Source organism: Triturus cristatus, chromosome 8 (genome assembly GCF_964204655.1).
Source record: "Triturus cristatus chromosome 8, aTriCri1.1, whole genome shotgun sequence".
NCBI lineage: Eukaryota > Metazoa > Chordata > Amphibia > Caudata > Salamandridae > Triturus > Triturus cristatus.
Window position 1 is genome coordinate 164,020,720 of NC_140591.1, and position 18,200 is coordinate 164,038,919.

The 18,200-nt window shown below is 43.8% G+C and overlaps 1 protein-coding gene across 2 annotated transcripts in view; it reads left to right on the forward strand.

Annotated features, from left to right (window-relative positions):
* Positions 1–18,200, forward strand: part of DSCAM (DS cell adhesion molecule) — a 1,046,690-nt gene that overhangs the window by 682,150 nt on the left and 346,340 nt on the right. For both annotated transcript variants that reach the window (XM_085621230.1, XM_085621231.1), the window contains exon 12: positions 2,186–2,385. In XM_085621230.1, the coding sequence (XP_085477356.1) occupies positions 2,186–2,385 (200 nt within the window). The remainder of the gene's footprint in view (positions 1–2,185; positions 2,386–18,200) is intronic.

Here is an 18,200-nt window from a genome sequence, read left to right on the forward strand (position 1 = left end):
GCGTTCTCTTTGGGGTATAATAAAAGCCTGGTCCCCCTTCTCCAGAAAACTAGCTCTGAGAGAATCTGTGGGAAAGGTTGACGGTTCTCTGCACCTGGCTTATTTGAGGCAGAAGCCTTCCATCAGCTTCTCATTAAATACTCTTGGCCTGGGCATGGACTTTCCATATTTGGCCCAGGTACCTCACTCTAGCTTATGGAATGTAAATGTAAAGGTGAGTGTGGGGTGTAACCCAATCTTTACGGCCCCTAAATGGTGCAATGCTGTCCAGGATGGTAATGGATTCTGCTCATGCTCCCTGAATATAAAATGCTCCTTGTGTCGAGTACTTATGGGCTGTGTTTTTTTATATTTCCAACCATATTACGTTTTTAAGACCTCTGTTTTTAAAATATGAAACATCTCTAAGAGTGGAGGTGATGGAGCTGATGTCTAAAATGCGCTGTCTTGGTGTGGCAGTAGGAATTGCGCGTTTTATACTCACTGTCAAGCAGAGGATGGGTTTGCATAGGTTGTGTTGCTCCTGGGGTTTCAGTGGGTTTTAAGTTCATATTACACAGTGTAACAGTTGTATTGTTTCAGAATGTTTTATGGACAATAGTCCTAATAAACGTAGTTTTACCTTTATCTTTATAATCTTATTAGGAGCATCCAGCTAGCAGCGAGGATGGCAGGCTGGTATTGCCAGCTTTCTTAGAAATAAAAATATATCTGTTTACAGTTGGCTATTTTGGAATAGCTGAGAGATGGCTGGTGAAAAAGAATTTGAGTAGAATTGACACAATCCTTTTGTAACATGGGCATTATACCTTCCAATAAGCATTATAAAATGATTTAGACATCTCTTAAATACTTTTTGATTGAATTCTTTATGTGTTTGCTGTTTTAGGTTCATGCTTCAGAATAGAAAATATACCAGGATTTTCACTTCATTTTTCCAATATTAGTGTAGGCCTGGACTTAAAAATACTGGCGAGGCCAGTAAAAATTTGGCCTATTGCAGGTTTGCCCTGGGATGTAGCAAAAAGGCCTGTAAAGACCATCAACAGATGGCTTCTTCTTTTCTCAGCAGGATCCCTGCTCCTCATTTGAATGATGCCTGAGGGGAAGGAAGGGGCCCAGGAGGAATGGATTCCCCCTTATTGATCCCCATCTTCACATACACATGGTGAGGGTGGGGGAAATCACTGTATGATGGCTGATGGCAGAGTTTTGGCCACGCTGAGTTACGTCCAAATTCCACCAACAACTGTGTGGTGGAGTTTTTGTTTCATGTGCATCTCGCTAACAGTAGGTTGGCGTGAGCGAGCAAGAATTGGCGTCCCCTAGCACGGTTTTCAGGTGCTAGGAGGGCACTAGGCGAGATTTTCCCAATGAGCGGGCACGACGATTAACGGTGAGAAAGCTGCAGCTCAAGTAGAAAATCTTCTCGAGCAGCAGCATAACCAACTTTAGAAGAGGCGTCCTCTGGCATGCCGTGTGGTGCCGCTCACACCGATTTCTCAGCGGTACAAGCTCTTGGTGCTAAAAACAGCATGAGCTCTCCGGCATGCAATTTCCGCATGTTCGCGTAATTCTGCTGAATGTCGCTGAATTTTTAATTAACTCTTCAGAATTCCACAGAGTGAAACTTCACGAGTTCCACCCATGCGTACTTAAAAATACATGCCAGGCCAGTAAAAACTGGCTAGATGGCAACTCTATGCAAAGTAATCCTAGTGTCAAGGACTGACATGTCATTTCCAGTGACATTGTCATAAGGGTCATGAGATGTTTGAGATCTTGAAAAATTCTTCCTCCTTTTGGTTTTAAAGCCTTGCTAAGTACACTGGACAAGGAAGAGTAAGAGGTGGAGAAAGGAGCAGAGAAGGAGACATTGTGACACCGAGACTAGATCTGCCAGAAGCAGGTCAATGTATCTTAGTTGTATCTTAATATTACTGGCCTATACGCGCATCTTCATTCAAGACTTTGGTACCGAGGATTTTGGGGGACAGAACATATTCATTTTTGTAAAAAGTGTATTTCTACTTTAATGACAAATTTTGTGAATTCCAAGTATGAATGCTATTTAGGAAGTACTGAAATCCTTTGTCTTCTGTTTGTTGTTTTTGGACTTGGACCGACATACATGTACTGTTGTTTTATAACCCGTTTAATTGTTGCACACTCACTTGCCTTTCAGTTCCTGCCATGATCACGTCGTATCCCAACACTACCTTGGCCACCCAGGGTCAAAAGAAGGAAATGAGCTGCACTGCCCATGGGGAGAAGCCCATCATTGTCCGCTGGGAGAAGGAGGATCGCATGATAAATGTCCCTGAAATGTCTCGATACCTGGTGTCCTCCAAGGAGGTGGGAGAGGACTTCATTTCTACTTTGCAGGTAAAGTGGGAAGATGGAGGAGCTTGTTAAAAATAAAGCGCAGCATGCCCGGAAGCCTAAAGTCCAACTAGCGTTCAAAGCAAAATAGCAAGAAGCCAAGCAAGAGATCAAAGACAATTGTCATTTTAACTGACCAGGACTCTCACTAGAAAATGGTCCTTTGGAGCATTGAACTAACATTCATAGAAGAATAGACCAGTATAGCTAGGTCTATAAGTCAACGGAACCTTATCATGTGACAGAAACTCGTTTTTCTTGAGCGAAAAACTATTAATGAGCAGGTGGCAGGATCTTCTCCCGCGAAGATGGGGAGGGGATGTGGTCCGTCGGCTGCGCTGCCGACCTTGGTGCAGGAAACCAGGGTTCGAGCCTCGAGGCCGGGTCTACATCCTGTGATTCTGGGCAAATCACTTAATCTCCCCGTGCCTGAATATGTAATGTAAATACGGTGCTCATGTACAGCGCTCCAATAACTTCGGGTCGAGTTCGCGCTAAATAAAAGATACAAAAAAAAAAGTGCTGGACGTGCTTGAGGGGAAGATGTCAATCATATATGCAGTGCTATTGTCATTATTCTCCTGCAATCTTTCCTCTACTTGCCAGGTTTGAAAGCAAATTTACACTGCAAGGACTTGTGCAAATGTACAACTCTGAGCCTAGTGGTTTCTGGGCCTTCAAGAGCCATGGAAAGTACCAAGCATATTCAATGCACAGAAAGCCTCAAACTACTATAAAATGACATCCATTTTTTATTAAAACTATTGATATATTCCAGGTTATATATGTGATTACTAACAATGTGTTACAAAGGAGTACATGAATACGATAGAGGCAAGATTTACATTTTCACCAGCTCTTTAGTGTTAAAAAAAAAAATGTAAGTCCGTTTTTATATAGCGCAGCTACTCACCCTTACGGGTCTCAAGGCGCTGGGGGCCGTAGTGGAAATTAAGTGAGCTACTATTGCCCAGAGTCACACGGTGCTGAGCTGAGCTGCCGCTGGAGTTGGGGATCGAACCATGAACCCTGTGTTCAGAGGTCAGCTGCCCTGGCCGCTGCACCACACCTCTCCACTGTTGCTGAATTAATTGTTTCTTTTTTCCGTTGTGGAGTCCGGGAAGAAAACCCTCTTGTAATATTTCTGAGTTCCTTTTATTGAGCACTACATCATGATCAATTAAAGTAGTCTTCTTCTCCCACACTCATTCTCCTGCCTTCCTTTGGCCTATAGAGACTCAAGAGAGGTCGATTTCCACCAGTGAGAGCATGGGATTCAGGCCTGCTGCTTCACTGCTCTGATGTCAGAACAGTAAATAACCATTCTTTGAAACCAGTACTCTAGTTAAAGGCTTCCTGCAAAGCCATACATAACAAATTGATTAGATCTAGATTTTCTCACAGGGAAATGTCCGCTATGAATTATGCATTTTATAATATCTGAGGTGCCTGGCATCAACTATTAATTGAATTTAGAAGCAATTGTAAAAAAAAAAAAAGGATTAGCCTCTGAGCTAATCAAACCATCACAATTGAGACTGATTGTAAACAAAATAAACTAGAAGCAGGGTCCAAATTCATCAGTGTATTTATTTATTTATTACATTTATAAGGCGCATTGTGGCAAGTTTGAACCTTGGAACTAAACATTTTTCAAGCGAGGCAGAGCGGAGATGACGAGTAGGAACATAGGGGCAGACAAGGGAATGCAAATAATCAGGTGCTAAACCCCATTTGATTTTAAACATATAGCTCAGTGCTTTAAATTCAATCCGCTTTTCAATTCTGAGCCAATGTAGATCTCGGAGGTGTCCTGAGATAGGAGAATATCTGGGAACCCTACAGAGGAGTCTTGCAGCAGAATTTTGCACAAGTTGCAACCTACGAGACACAGCCTTGTTTGCACCCAGAAAAAGAACATTCCCGTAGTCCAGCCGTGATGTAATGAGAGCATGGACCACAGTTTTCTGGGTGACATTAGGCAACATCCAAAGGATCTTGCACAACCATTTTAAAATGGTAAAGCAAGTAGCAGCAACCTTGACTGCTTGATGGTGCATCGACAAAGAGTCGTCAATATGAAAACCCAGATTGCGGACATGATCAACTGGCCGCGGAAGAGCACCCATCTCGTCAGGCCAGTGGGAGGTGCCCCAGAGGTCTTTCTTTTTACCCAGAATAAGGACCTCAGTTTTATTGCCGTTGAGCTTCAAATAATTTTGGCTCATCCAAATTGCGATTTGTCGAAGACCCAACTGGAGGCAGGAGGGAGAGCATGGGTCAGAGTTGGAAAATGAGAAGATGATTTGAGAATCATCACCATATGTAAAAAGAGTCAGCCCAGCTTTGTCAGCAATGTCTGCTAGCGGCCTGACATAAAGATTAAAAAGCAAAGGACTCAGAATGGAGCCTTGAGGGACTCCAAAAGGCGATGAGAAGACATTTGAGCTATCAGAGGCAGAGAAGACCTGAATGGTGCGGTCGGCTAAAAAAGAGACCAACCGATTAACTAGTTCCAAACGAATGACCTCCATACAAGTGACATGGGGAGAAAAAAAACAATGGATTTAGGCCCTGATCTCTATACTGGGGTAAATGTATGACACTGTTCTGTATTCTGTCCATCAATTGTTCTTTTTGCATTTGTCACCCTGAGTAGGACGGGTATACCCAGACATGGGTCCCGTCCTCTCCATGCCACTGGATTCAAGCTATCCTGGCTGATGAGGGGTAAAACCCTGAAACTGGTCCTAGGAGGCTTGTTTCCAGTCCAGGGAGGACCTGGCCTGGCAGTTCGGGCTGGACTGTTCCCATTGGGTGCAGGGTCAAGACTGATTTGCTTCTGGCGGGGTTCAAACTGGAATGGCACGGGGAGCAAAAAACCAATGGATTTAGGCCCAGATCTCTGTACTGGGGTGAATGTATGACATTTTTCTGCATGCTGTCCATCAATTGTTCTTTTTACACCATACATGTGACATCAGACATTACAACCAGAGTGCATAAAGTGGAAGGAGTGTGCACATCAACTAGAATCACAAAATATATGCTATTTAGGTTGCTCAAAATAAAGAAGCACTTGGCATTCAAACCTAAAACATACTCCACTCTAACTTATAAATATTCATGATCACCAACCTGCTGGATGTGGTATTACTGACAAAATATAACCGAGTATAACACACTATGTTCCTGAGGAAGGTCTGATAAAGTCATATGATGACCAAAACACATCAACACAGCTCAAACATACTTCTTGGTGAAAGATAATATATTTTCTGTAATACAAAGAATATACAGAGAGCAAAAGTCAATAACAGGTTAAGTTTGGACCTCAGATACATCCCTATATGTACAGATTAACTGTTCAGATTAGGACAGGGCCATTCAAATATTGTTCTATTAGTCATTTCAGATGTTTTTCAAAAATATTTGTCAGTTCTTTAGATAGGTATTTTAAAAGCCCCCGTTACAAGTGGTGATGGATCACAATTGAATATAAAAGTATGGAGTCCAAAAACATTCAATATTTCCTTCCGAATAAATATTTCTGTTGTAAACAAAAAATGAGTTTACAGCTTCCAGCATCACACGTTAAGCACGTCTCCTTCTCCTAGTAAAACGAAAACATTAGTTAATTATAAAGGTGTTCAGTCACTTTGTGAGGACAACTACTTCCAATTTTCCTTATTAATTCTTCTCCGGGAGCATTTACACTTATTATTCATTGATGGAGCACAGAGCATCAGACTACTTAGCTCCAGCAGGACATATTTTTGGGCAGAATCTGCGCTATGGCACCCGATTCATTGCCTGACCTGGTGTGCAGTTTGCTATTCGTCAGCGGGAAACCACATTATCATTGGACTGACAGTTAGTTATTCTTAGTCCTACATTTCTTTGCACAGGTCAGTGCGCCAGTCTTATAATTTTCACAGCTGGATTAAACAGGTAATATTGAGTTGTAAGAGAGAAGCTCACTAAAGCAAGTTGTCACACATGTATGAGGTATTTAATGATCTCTCTGTGTCTACCCCCAAAAGTCATAACACGGTGGGTCACATTCACATTCTCTATTTACCAACCTAGGTAGTTGCTCCGACCCTCCTAAGCCCTTCATCTTAAACGCCCAGAATTTTTAGAGCTAAACAGGGCTGGAGATCTTTCTCGTGCCTATCTACTGATTTATGGAATTAAACTCCCTCTACAATTGAGAAGCAGTCCAAATCATAACCATTTAAAAATTTTAAACTTGAACTTTTCAGCTCTAATGACCCTTAACATCATACCTGTCCCTTTGTGGCATATCTGTATCACGCGGATACATTTGGACAGGCAACTGCGCCTGCTTTATAAATTTGGTTTCATTAATGTGGTCCTATTGCTTCCAGACAGAGCACCCTGGTGTCATTGTGATTTCCATTCAGGGAGGATACACCCAGACTCAAGATTATCCTTTCCCCAACCACTGTACCCTTGTTTAAACCACTGTACCCTTATTTAAATTGCTGAAGTTGCAGATCATATATGCGTTCAGGGAAAATTGGAAAACTCCAGGAGACATTAGACAGTACAAGGCAGCACAAGGCATTTACTGAAACAGTTGTTAAATCGCCTGGGACAACATCAGTTTTGGATTGCAAAACTAAACAGATTGTTCACTAATTACTCACTAATCTGACATAAAATCCCCAATCGCAAAACATCTATCCTCAGCATACCAATGAAAATTGTATTCAAGGATAAGTTTCAGAAAATCATTTGTTTGGTGTCATTTGGGCTCCATGGTTCAGTAAACCCAAAGGCTTTATTGGGGACCAAGGCTTGACTGAGAAACTGGACAGCTAAACTGATCCAGCGCAAACCCAATATTTTGGACAGGCACGAGCATTCAATAATTTCATGAACTGTGGCCCATGAACATACACCCAATGTCCCTGTTGCGCTGGTGGTCAAGTTTGCGTCTTTCTTCACAGGTCATACATCTACTACGGAAGACTCACCCTACCAGCGCCATCTTGGTCAGCGGTCTAGTGGCTGGCCGGATCGCTAATCACTCCCCTATTTAGGTGGAGCAATGCAAGAGCGCAGTCCACAATAGCAAGACCCAGACCTGGTTGGAAAAACGCTATGCGCTGAGCTCTAGCATAGGAGCACTACTTCCCAGTAACGCTCGCACCGCATCCTACCATCGCTGCTGCGAGGTCAGAAAACGGGGGGGCTTACAGTGTGTTTTTAAACTGATAATATTGTTGTAGTTGTTTTAAATTAGTTACAAACCACAGAATCGACCACTTACCTGCACTATAAAAATCTTTGCACGCCATCTCGCTACTTTAGCGGGACTACGGAAGACTCACCCTACCAGCGCCATCTTGGTCAGCGGTCTAGTGGCTGGCCGGATCGCTAATCACTCCCCTATTTAGGTGGAGCAATGCAAGCGCGCATCGTGCGTGCGGAGCGGGTGCGCCGATGGCACGCCAGAGGCAAGCCCGTCTGCGCCCGTCCGCGCACCGGTCGCGCCTAGCGCCAGCAATACTGTCTGTTTGAAAAACGGCAGGATACGCTATTCCAAAGAGCTATTGCTTAGCATTGGTAAAAGGGGACAGGGTGGGCATAAAACGGTTTTAAATGTGCGGCTTGATAAACAGCAGATCCCTGATAAAACACCATCAAGAGGTATCCAGTCTGTTAGAAGACTCGGACCTGGACGTTTTATTTATCACAGAGACCTGGGCCAGTATGGAGTCCTCTGTAGAGATTGGCTTTTCTTGCCCAGAAGGCTATAAAATATTCCACAAACCCAGGGCCTTAGGAAGAGGATGGGGGCTTGGGGTAATTTTTATGGAGAGGTGGAACTTTGCACCCTTTCAGGTGAATGAGGTCGCAGGATATGAGCTGCTGGGTTTCACCCTGCAAGAGACAAAGGGAAGGCTGCTGACCGGCTTGGTGTGTTATAGACCCCCGGGCCTGGATACTCAGCACCAGGCACTACTTGATACCATTACTGCTTTGACCTTGTCACACTCCAGAATGCTGCTCCTAGGAGATTTTAATCTATGGGATACTGGGATTTTAGGGAGTCATTTGCGAGATTTGCAACAAACATGTGAGAACTCTGATCTACACCAGTTAGTACAAGAGCCAACACATCAGGGAGGACACGTGCTGGATCTCGTGTTTGCAAACCAGACCGAGACAGAGGTGATCAATATTATGCCTTAAAGCTGGACTGACCACTCCCAATTCCACTTTAAGATCACCATACTTGAGGTTACAAAGAACTGGAATGGTCAAACTACCTACCGATGGTGAAGGGACTGGGCTAAATTGCCAACAGATAGATCAGATTCTCTTTTCCCTAACCAGACTCTCTTTGATCCAGGCAACTCAGTGGACAAGAATTATCATACTTATAGTAACCATATCACTAACATCTTAAACAGACATATCCCCATGAAAAAGATCAAGAACAGGAGAAAACCATCAGCCTCTCGGTTTAGCGAGGAGCTGAAATTACTACGGAACACCCGCCGACAAGCTGAGAGGAGGTGGCGTAGATCATTCTTAGAAATAGACAGGAAATCATTGAAACAAGTGCAGGCTCAGTATAAACAGACTATCATCAGGGCCAAATCACTTTTCTATGCCAGTTCCATCCTACAAGCATCTAATGGCACGAAGACACTTTTCAATATTATTAGAGACCTCTCTAGCCCTGCCTGCTTGGCTAATAAAGTGCTGGTATCAAAGAAATTATGCGATGAAGTCGCCACTTTCTTTGACAAAAAGATCGCCAAAATTGTTGGGGGGTTAGATTTGAGTACTACCAGCAGTCAGGTACTAGATGAGGAAGCGTGGACTGAAACATCGATTGAGCACCTTCAACCTCTCACTGAAGAGCTCTTCAACAATCTCGCTCAGGAGGTGTCCTCTGGTTCCCCTCTAGATCCCCTTCCTCACAGGATCTGGAAAGAGTATGGTCCTGAATTATTTCCAGGGTTACGACTAATATGCTGCCAATCCCTGAGGGAAGGAGTAGTCCCTGAAGCATGGAAGCAGGCAGTGGTAACTCCCCTGTTGAAAAAGCCTTCCTCGGATCCTACAACTTCAGCAAATTTCAGACCCATATCCCTCCTGCCTTATCCTATAAAAATCCTGGAAAAGTCTGTCAGCAAGTCCCTGTCGAGCTACCTCGAGGATAACCATTTACTGGACAGGGACCAGTTTGGGTTCCGACCAGGCCATGGGACGGAAACCGCCCTGGCAACCGTGTTGGACAAGCTACGAATGCAAGCCGGCAATGGTGTCTCCTCGGTGTTGGTATTACTAGACATGTCGGCCGCATTTGACACGGTTAGCCATGCAGTGCTGATAGGAAGGTTGGAAAGACTGGGGGTGAAAGGCTGCGCCTTGAAATGGATGCAGTCATACTTGTCAAATAGACAACAGGTCGTAACCATGGCACCATTCGCCTCCCCTAAGTCCCTGGTTTGCCACAGAGTGCCTCAGGGCTCGGCAATAAGCCCGATTCTTTTTAACGTCTATCTTCGCCCCTTGATTCCCATCATAAAATCATATGGGATTGATATGGTTAACTACGCCGACGAGACCCAACTGGTGTTTTCTCTGGAAGGGAAGCACGCGGTGTCTATGGACACCTTCCAGGAATGTATGCGTCAGGTCTCGGGCTGGCTTAATGTAAACTCTCTGCAGTTCAATGGGGGGAAAACAGAGCTGCTATACTGCTCTGCAGCAAGATTGTCAAAGCCCCTACCGTGTGAGTTTAGACTCACGCCGGAGGACGACCCCCTGGTGCCAGCCAAAATAGTACGCAACCTGGGTTTTATGGTGGATAAAGATCTTCAGATGCAATCACAGGCCAATAAAACAATCAGTGTCTGTTTTGCCCTGCTAAAAGCACTTTAACAGATTCTACCACTCTTACCCAGTGAGGTTAGAGCCTTGGTGGTGAGGAGCATAATTCTGAGTAGACTGGATTACTGCAACTCCCTGTGTCAGGGTGCTCCTCAATATATACTGCAGGGGTTGCAAAGAGTCCAGTCCATAGCAGCCAAATTGGCACTCAATAGGCAGCGTAGCTCCTCCTCCACCTCCTCCTCCACCTTGGCTCTGAGGGACCTTCACTGGCTGCCCATTAGGGATAGAATTAGCTTCAAATCCCTATGCATGGTATACAGAGCACTGCACAGTACAGGTCCAGTGTCTATGCAAGAGAGATTTATTTGGTACAAGCCTACTAGACATCTTCGCTCTTCAAGTGCAAGTCTGGCATTCACTGCCAGATTCAAGAGGTCCGGGATGGGAGGTAGGGCCTTCGGTACAGCAGCCTCATGTCTTTGGAATGAGCTATCCCAAAACATCAGATAAGCGAACTCTCTGTTAGGCTTCAGAAAAAGCCTAAAGACCTGGTTATTTGCCAGGAACGAGAAGTAATGCTTCCTGTAAATAGTTAGGCCCGTTTCCGTTGATCTACCTTGGTCTTAAAGCACCAGGATACCCTTTGGGTGACAGTCTGCGCTATACAAGTATGCCATACAATACAATACAATACATCCCTAATTCAATAGTCATGAATTTACACAAATTCATCTATAATAATCACCTCGGATCAATTCTTCATCTACTTGATCGATTGATCAATTAGTTGAATAATTGAAGGTCAATAGTCATTTCAAATCATTGACAGACACAAATTACCACAAATTTCTTTGTAAGTTGTCTAACTCAATGCATTAATTTGAGAAAAACACCTCATGAGAGAGAATACATCTAATAATCATTTAGAAAATAATTAATCCCAACAAATACATTTGTCACATGGAGGGGATAGATGAAGAGACATCAGACAATAGGCATCAAATTAAATTTCTCATTTCAGAAAAATAGATGAAGAGACAAAGCACAAAATGAATTCTCGAGTTATCAAACATACCAACCCAAGGAAATATGAACGAGGAAAACACCGCCCTGGCCTGGTAGCGGCAAAGGACCCCCAATCAGAGTGTCAGGGATCAAATTCTTAAGATCAGGATAAGGATAGGACTGGATCGACTAAATCTCTCTATGACCTGACAATCAGCAACGCACCCTCACTCTCTCCGTCGCCCTCAAAGATCTTGCAGCCGCAAACCACCGTCCCACCCCTAAATCACCTATTCTTTATACCCTTTTCGTACATGTCCATCCCACTAAAGTTGCTAATGTAACCCATTCTAGCTGTGGGGTTGGTTAAAAAACGAGGGGTGGTTGGTCATCCGACATTAGATCATGCTTTCTTTAACTACCCCATTGTTAATTTTCATTTCCCACCTATTCAATATACATCCCTACTCTCTCATGAGGAAAAAGTATCATGAGGAGGACAAAGTTTATACATTTTATAAATTCACAGACTTTCACACGGAAGCACAGAAGTTGGCCGCTCATCAAGTGTTGTGTCCTTCACCGCATTACACTCTTTCAGCAGGCTCAGCAAATTTGTCCACAGTGTCACGTGGTTTGTGCGCGCTGCAAGTTTCAGTCATCACAGTTTGGTCAATTTAAAAATATGGCGACTTGTCCATTTAGTAAAAGAACTGAAAACAGACATTTATTGATAATGAAACGTTCACTGTTAACCACCCTCCTTCACCCAGATCCAAGTTAGCAGTTATTCTAGCAAAGCATAAATAAAGGCAACGTTAATTAGCGTCACTTAAGCATCACATAGCATGCCTTCTAATATACTGTGCGCACAATTTGCAGTGTAAGCCATTCACAACACATTCTACTCACCATATTATTTCATCTTCGGTTATTTACGTTTGGTTAAGATTTATTTCATGCGATTTGCGAAGTGGTTTTCCCTCATGTAATGTATAGGTGCACATTAGTATTCTATCTACTTAACATTAGTATATGTTAAAGGGGTACTCAACAAGAGTGGGTTTCTTTTTCGAATCCCCGCTCCATCAATGCCCCCTTTGATGGCTTTTGAAGCCATCACAAATACTCACCATTCCGAGTACCACCTTTTATGTTATTTAAAGCATAGAATCTTTCTTCTTTTTTATGGCACTCACGTCTAACCTTTTCATCATATCATAATATTCTTAATTTATTTCTACAAGTTCTATCTCATCTATTTTTCTCTCTAAGAAAGAGCGGAAGGTGCACCTGTAGCGGAGTCAGACACGTAATCAGTGATTCCAAAATAACTTCTTTTATTCAATTAATCTCTAAAACCAGCACACAGTCAACGTGTTTCGTTCCCAGTTGTGCCAAGAGGGAACTTCATCAGGGCTCTTGAATATCCAATCTCTAACTGATAATTTAAGCACAATGGGCCCGATTCACAGAACTAACCTAAGACAAAATCCTAAACTTACTACCATTTTGGTATTCACAGACGGCATTTAGGAGTCCTAAAGTTAGGACTCCTAACTTTACTACTAAACTGAGAAAAATCCTAACTTTAAGACTTTCGGTATTCACAGAAGGCATTTAGGAGTCCTAAAGTTAGGACTCCTAACTTCTGTGAATACCGAATGCTGTTTTTAATACTACATTTTTTTATTTTTTTTAATTTTATTTATTAATGATATGCTCACAGTGATGTACATTGCTTCATGCCTACAACCCTGAGGCCGGCTGAATAAACTTCGTGAGATATTTCGTGGCACCGCACATCCCAACCTCCCTCCAATCCTGTCAGCGCAATTGTCAAATCAGCAATGCTCTAGGAGCGCCCGATAGTTCAGCATAGTACATCCTTGCCATAGTAGTAATCCTCACCAAAGTCCGCAGTTTTCTCAGTTAACATACCTTGTACAAAACACCCAACTCCCTCCCCACCCTCACCCGAGCCTGTAGCATCGCAAGGGCCGCAACCCTCACGTGTAGCCCACTCTCATACACCATCCAGAGCCGCGGCTCCCCACAGAGAGCCGTACCCCCCCTGCAGAACACCACACACCCGTCTATGTGTCACCCAATGACAGTGATGAAATCTCAAGCCTTGACGCCCCCTCCGTGCAGATGACACAACCACCTCCCAACGCCAATGCTACCTCCTATATATGAAATATATCGCAAAAACTAGTCAGACAATAGCTTCCCTTGCGCTCCCCTCGCTTTCCGCCCCCAGCTCAGGGCCCGCCTCCATGTGGTCCCTCCCTAGGTATTCCGCGTATAAGCCCCAAAAAATTTTTGGCCTGCTTCTTGGCGAGAGTAGTTCGCTATAAGTATCTGATTGCGTGCAGCAGTAAAGTACATCGTGCTCCCACTGCGCAACTGTTGGAAGGGGCCCCCGCATCCAACACATCGCCACCCTGCGTTTTGCTACTAGCAGTCCCATATCTACAAGCCTCCGCGCCGCCCTAGGCAGTCCCTTAGAATAGCCTAAAAGCGCAACAGCTGGGCTAGGGGCGAGCTCCAATGTGGCTATTTTACCTATCTCCTGAAAAATAGCTTCCCAGAATTTGTGGATGCCCGGGCAATCCCACGCTAAGTGGTAGAAGTCTGCTACCGGATGTCTACATCTGTCGCATGACGCCTCCTCTCTAAGGCCATACCTCTCCGGTGTGTAATAAGTTCTATTTATGTATTTAAAATGCACCAATCTATGCTTGCCATGTAGCGAGATCCTGCGAATGCCTACACAGCAGTACGACCACATGGCGTCATCTATAACAGTATCCAAGTCTCTTTGCCACGCAAATCTAGCCTTGGTGTACTGCCGGGACCTCTGCGACAGCGCAATGTTGTACAGATGCGATATCAGCTTGCGAGGATTTTTTTGCTTAATGAGGTAAGTTAGCTCCGGGACCTCCGGGGGTTCCGCCATGTCATCTCCCATGTGCCGTCTCAATGCCCCCCTCACTCTATGGAACTGGAAGCGTTGCAGCTGGGTGGGGGCTTCAGCCTCCGCCGCCACATCGTCCAAGTCGTAGCCTTGCCGTCCACAAACAACTCTCCCATCGTTTTGACTCCAAGCTCATCAAGGGCTCGCGTCACTCCTGTTTCCTTACAAGGGGGAAGCCACCCCACCCATTCCAGGGGCATTAATGGTGAATATAGTAACGCCCCTGCCGTTTGTTGTAGTATACAATGCCAAGCATGGCTAGTGGAGTTTAGCGAGTCCAGGAAGCCCACCCTGCAATCCATCGGCTCACATATTATCGCTGGGAGGGGTAGCGGGTCAGCAAACAGTGTCTCCAGCTTTAGATATGGGATCGACTCCTCCCCGTGTATCCAGCTATGTGCCTCTGCACCCTGCGCCACCCTGTAGTACAGCTCCAGGTCCGGCGCCCCTAGGCCACCCAATCAATAAGGCAGTGTCAAAACTCGCCAGCTAGCACGCGCCTGTTTGCCCGCCCACGCCAGCCGCAGCAAGGACTTATTAAGTCTAGCGAAGAAGGAGCGCGGCAGCACAATAGGAATATTAGCAAACAGAAATAGGAATCGGGGCAAAATCACCATCTTCATGATTGATATCCTGCCTACTAGCGACAAGGGCAGCCCGATCCAATTCTCCACGTCATCCTTCAGCTTATCAATTGCCCTACCATAATTTTCCCGCAGTACAATTCAATTCAACTAAGCTTTATTCGATTTTCAGATCAAAATCATAAAAGCATACATTAAAAAGTGCAATAAACATTAAGTACAGTTAAAACAGTCACCTAGGTTGGAAGTATTGTTAAAATATCTGTCATGTGTAAATCGTATCAGTTCATTTAAAAAGAAGCTAATATTCCTAAAGAACAGCAAAGTCTAAAATATAGGGTTGGTACTCATTGTAATTGCACTGAGTTCCGAAACCTGATGACCAGTTTTAAAAAGCTAGATACAGCATAAATAACAGATTCATTTTCTAGCTGTAGTAACCTGGTTATAGCTAATCTACACGTGCGAATACCCCATGCCTTTAAAATTGGTTTCAGAAAAGCCCCCCTTGGCGCCTGATAACATTTACAAAATAAAACACAGTGAATATTTGATTGAGCAGAAATGTCATCACATGGGCATACTAAAATTTCGTTTGACCAATTATTACAATCTGGAAAGGTGGTCAGAGGAAAAAAAGTGCCTAGTCTAAAACGGGTCAATAGCATTCGAGCATAGCAGCTTGACTGAGTTGAAAGGTACCCTTGAAGCCCTTCATGGATAGTGATTTGCTGATATCCAATGACTGCAGTTTTAGTTTTTTCCAGGTCCCACCTAATATTAGTTAGATGGTTGAGGGCCAGCTTTTTTAGCGTCTTCCTGGACACCGTTTCCATACTTGATGGCCTCACAAAATATTCTGGGTGTCCGAGCTCAGTTAACATGTTCTTTACATAGGTGAGCCATTTGATATTACTTATTCCATCGAATTTAAGACAGTCAGTCATTAAATCTCTGTTTAATGAAGTCTCAGGGGTGACCCATATCTTGTGCCACAGTAATGTGGGCGCAATTTTTATGACATCTGAAATGTATGATAGACCCAGCTCAATATGTACAATGTAGGTGGCTGATAATTTGGGGGGCCCTAATAGATAGCGAAGGAACTGATTTTCAGTTTTTTGTATCAGTTGTGCGTTTTCAAAACCCAGAGGCCAGACCCATAAGTGGCTGTAGAGATGCATTTTGCCTTATAAATTGAAATCAGTTCTTTCACAGGTCTGCCCCCTAGTTTGGCCGCAAAATTTTTCAGAGCGCCTATTGCCCGGGTAAAAGCTAAATGTCTGGCATTCAGTGCTGCATGCCAGTTACCCTTCCTATCAAAATTTATTCCGAGGTAGGAAAATCGATCCGTGGTCTCGATCCTCTTGCCATCAAGGAAGATTGGACAGGATGCTTTCTTTGTCCCGGGGCCACATGCCATGGTGTATGTTTTTGTGGTATTGACTTTTAACCCTCTGTCTCTCATGTAATTAGCGAATTTCAGGACGGCCCTCTGTAAGCCAATCCTAGTTCGAGACATGATAGCGGCATCATCAGCGTATAAAGTGGCGCTGATGTTCCCAGGATAGTTGGGTAATCGTACTGTGACTCCTTTAGGTGTTGACCGATGGAATTTATATATAGGGTGAAGGGAAGGGGTGCTAAGATGCACCCCTGTCGCACCCCTCTCCTGATGGGAAACTTGTCAGAGCCCTCGCCCATATTGCCATAGCGTGGATGTATGATGTTACAACGCATGCTTTTACAACGCATGCTGTTACAACAAAATTTTTACAACGCAAATGCAGTGACAACGCAAGTCTTTACAACGCAAGTCTTTACATCGACTTGCACTGGATGGCGTGCTAACATTAAAAAAGTGTAATTTACTATTCTAACTCCAGTCCACGTAACAGTAGGGAAGGTGTTTGGATAGTAAATTACACTATTTTTAATGTTAGCACGCCATCTAGTGCAAGTCGATGTAAAGACTTGCGTTGTAATGGCATGCGTTGTCAATGCATTTGCGTTGTAACAGTTTCGTTGTAATGGTACTGCGTTGTAAAAGTTGCGTTGTAAAGGTTGTTCCCCCATAGCGTACCCTGGAACCTGCATCCCTATATAGTGCTTTAATAAATCTGAGAATATTGAAATCTATACCCATTTCAGTTAATGTGGACCATAGTTTCTCGTGGTCCACACAATCAAAAGCGGAACTCAGGTCCACAAAGGTAGCAAAGAGGTTTCCCTTTTTGGCCTGAGTATACTTAGATAAAACTAAGGCCAAATTTAGTCCCTGCTCTATTGTACCTTTACGCGATCTGAATCCATACTGTAGATTTGAGACTACGTCATTCTCTTCTGCCCATAGTTGTATCCTATTTAAAATTATCCGGCCGGCTACCTTCATTAATGCATCGAGTAATGATATTGGCCGGTAACAGGTAGGGTCGTTTCTGTCTCCTCTTTTAAAAATTGGGACGACTATTGCTTCAGACCAGGACGATAAAAACCCATGTTGGTTTGAGTGGTTTAAAACATTTGTTAACATGGGAGCCCAAAGATCAATCTCAGCTTTGTAGACGTCTATTGGGACTCCGTCCGGGCCCGGTGCTTTACCTGAAGGGCTTTCTTTGATTTCCTTAATGACCTCCTTACAATTAAAAATAATACCTAGCGGGAAGGTATTCGATGAGTTTGTAATATGTTGGGTGCCCGTCTCATCAGTCATGGGATTGACGGGGTCAGAGGGATTAACTTTGTCGTACAAGTGTTTAAAATGGTTGACCCAGATTTCCCCGTTGATGGCTATGTCTATAATGTCTGTCTGTTTATTCTGTAAATAAGGAGCACTTACCGCTTTCCAAAAAGCGGTATTGTCCTTGGATTTTGAGGCTTCATACAGGGCCGACCAAGCCTCTTTCCTCAGAGATACTTTCCTAATTTTAACAGCCGACTGGTACAGCTTTCTAGCTTGGCGAATCTCCACGGAGCATTTTGGTGATGCATGCAATGCCCTTTTTAGGGCTGTGAGTGCTTTTGTACAGCTGTTGTCAAACCAACCGAGGGGGCTATTTGAGTTTGGTCGATACTCCCTGGTTAGAAGCTTTTTCAGTTCCAGTTGTATTTTTAAAAACGAGCCCATAATTTTTGGTGACTCCTCAGTTTCTGACAGACAAATGAGCATATCTTCCTGGGTTGTTAATGCTAAATTATATAGAAATCCTACAGGGTCTACCCTGTCCCATTTTATGGAATAACCATTTTTAGTAGCTAGGTTAATGGTGGGTTGGTATATAAATTTATCCACTGAGGTCTGTTGGCACCCTTTAATTTTTAAATTAAAAGAGATTGGGTAGTGATCGCTAAAAACAGCATCAAGTGTT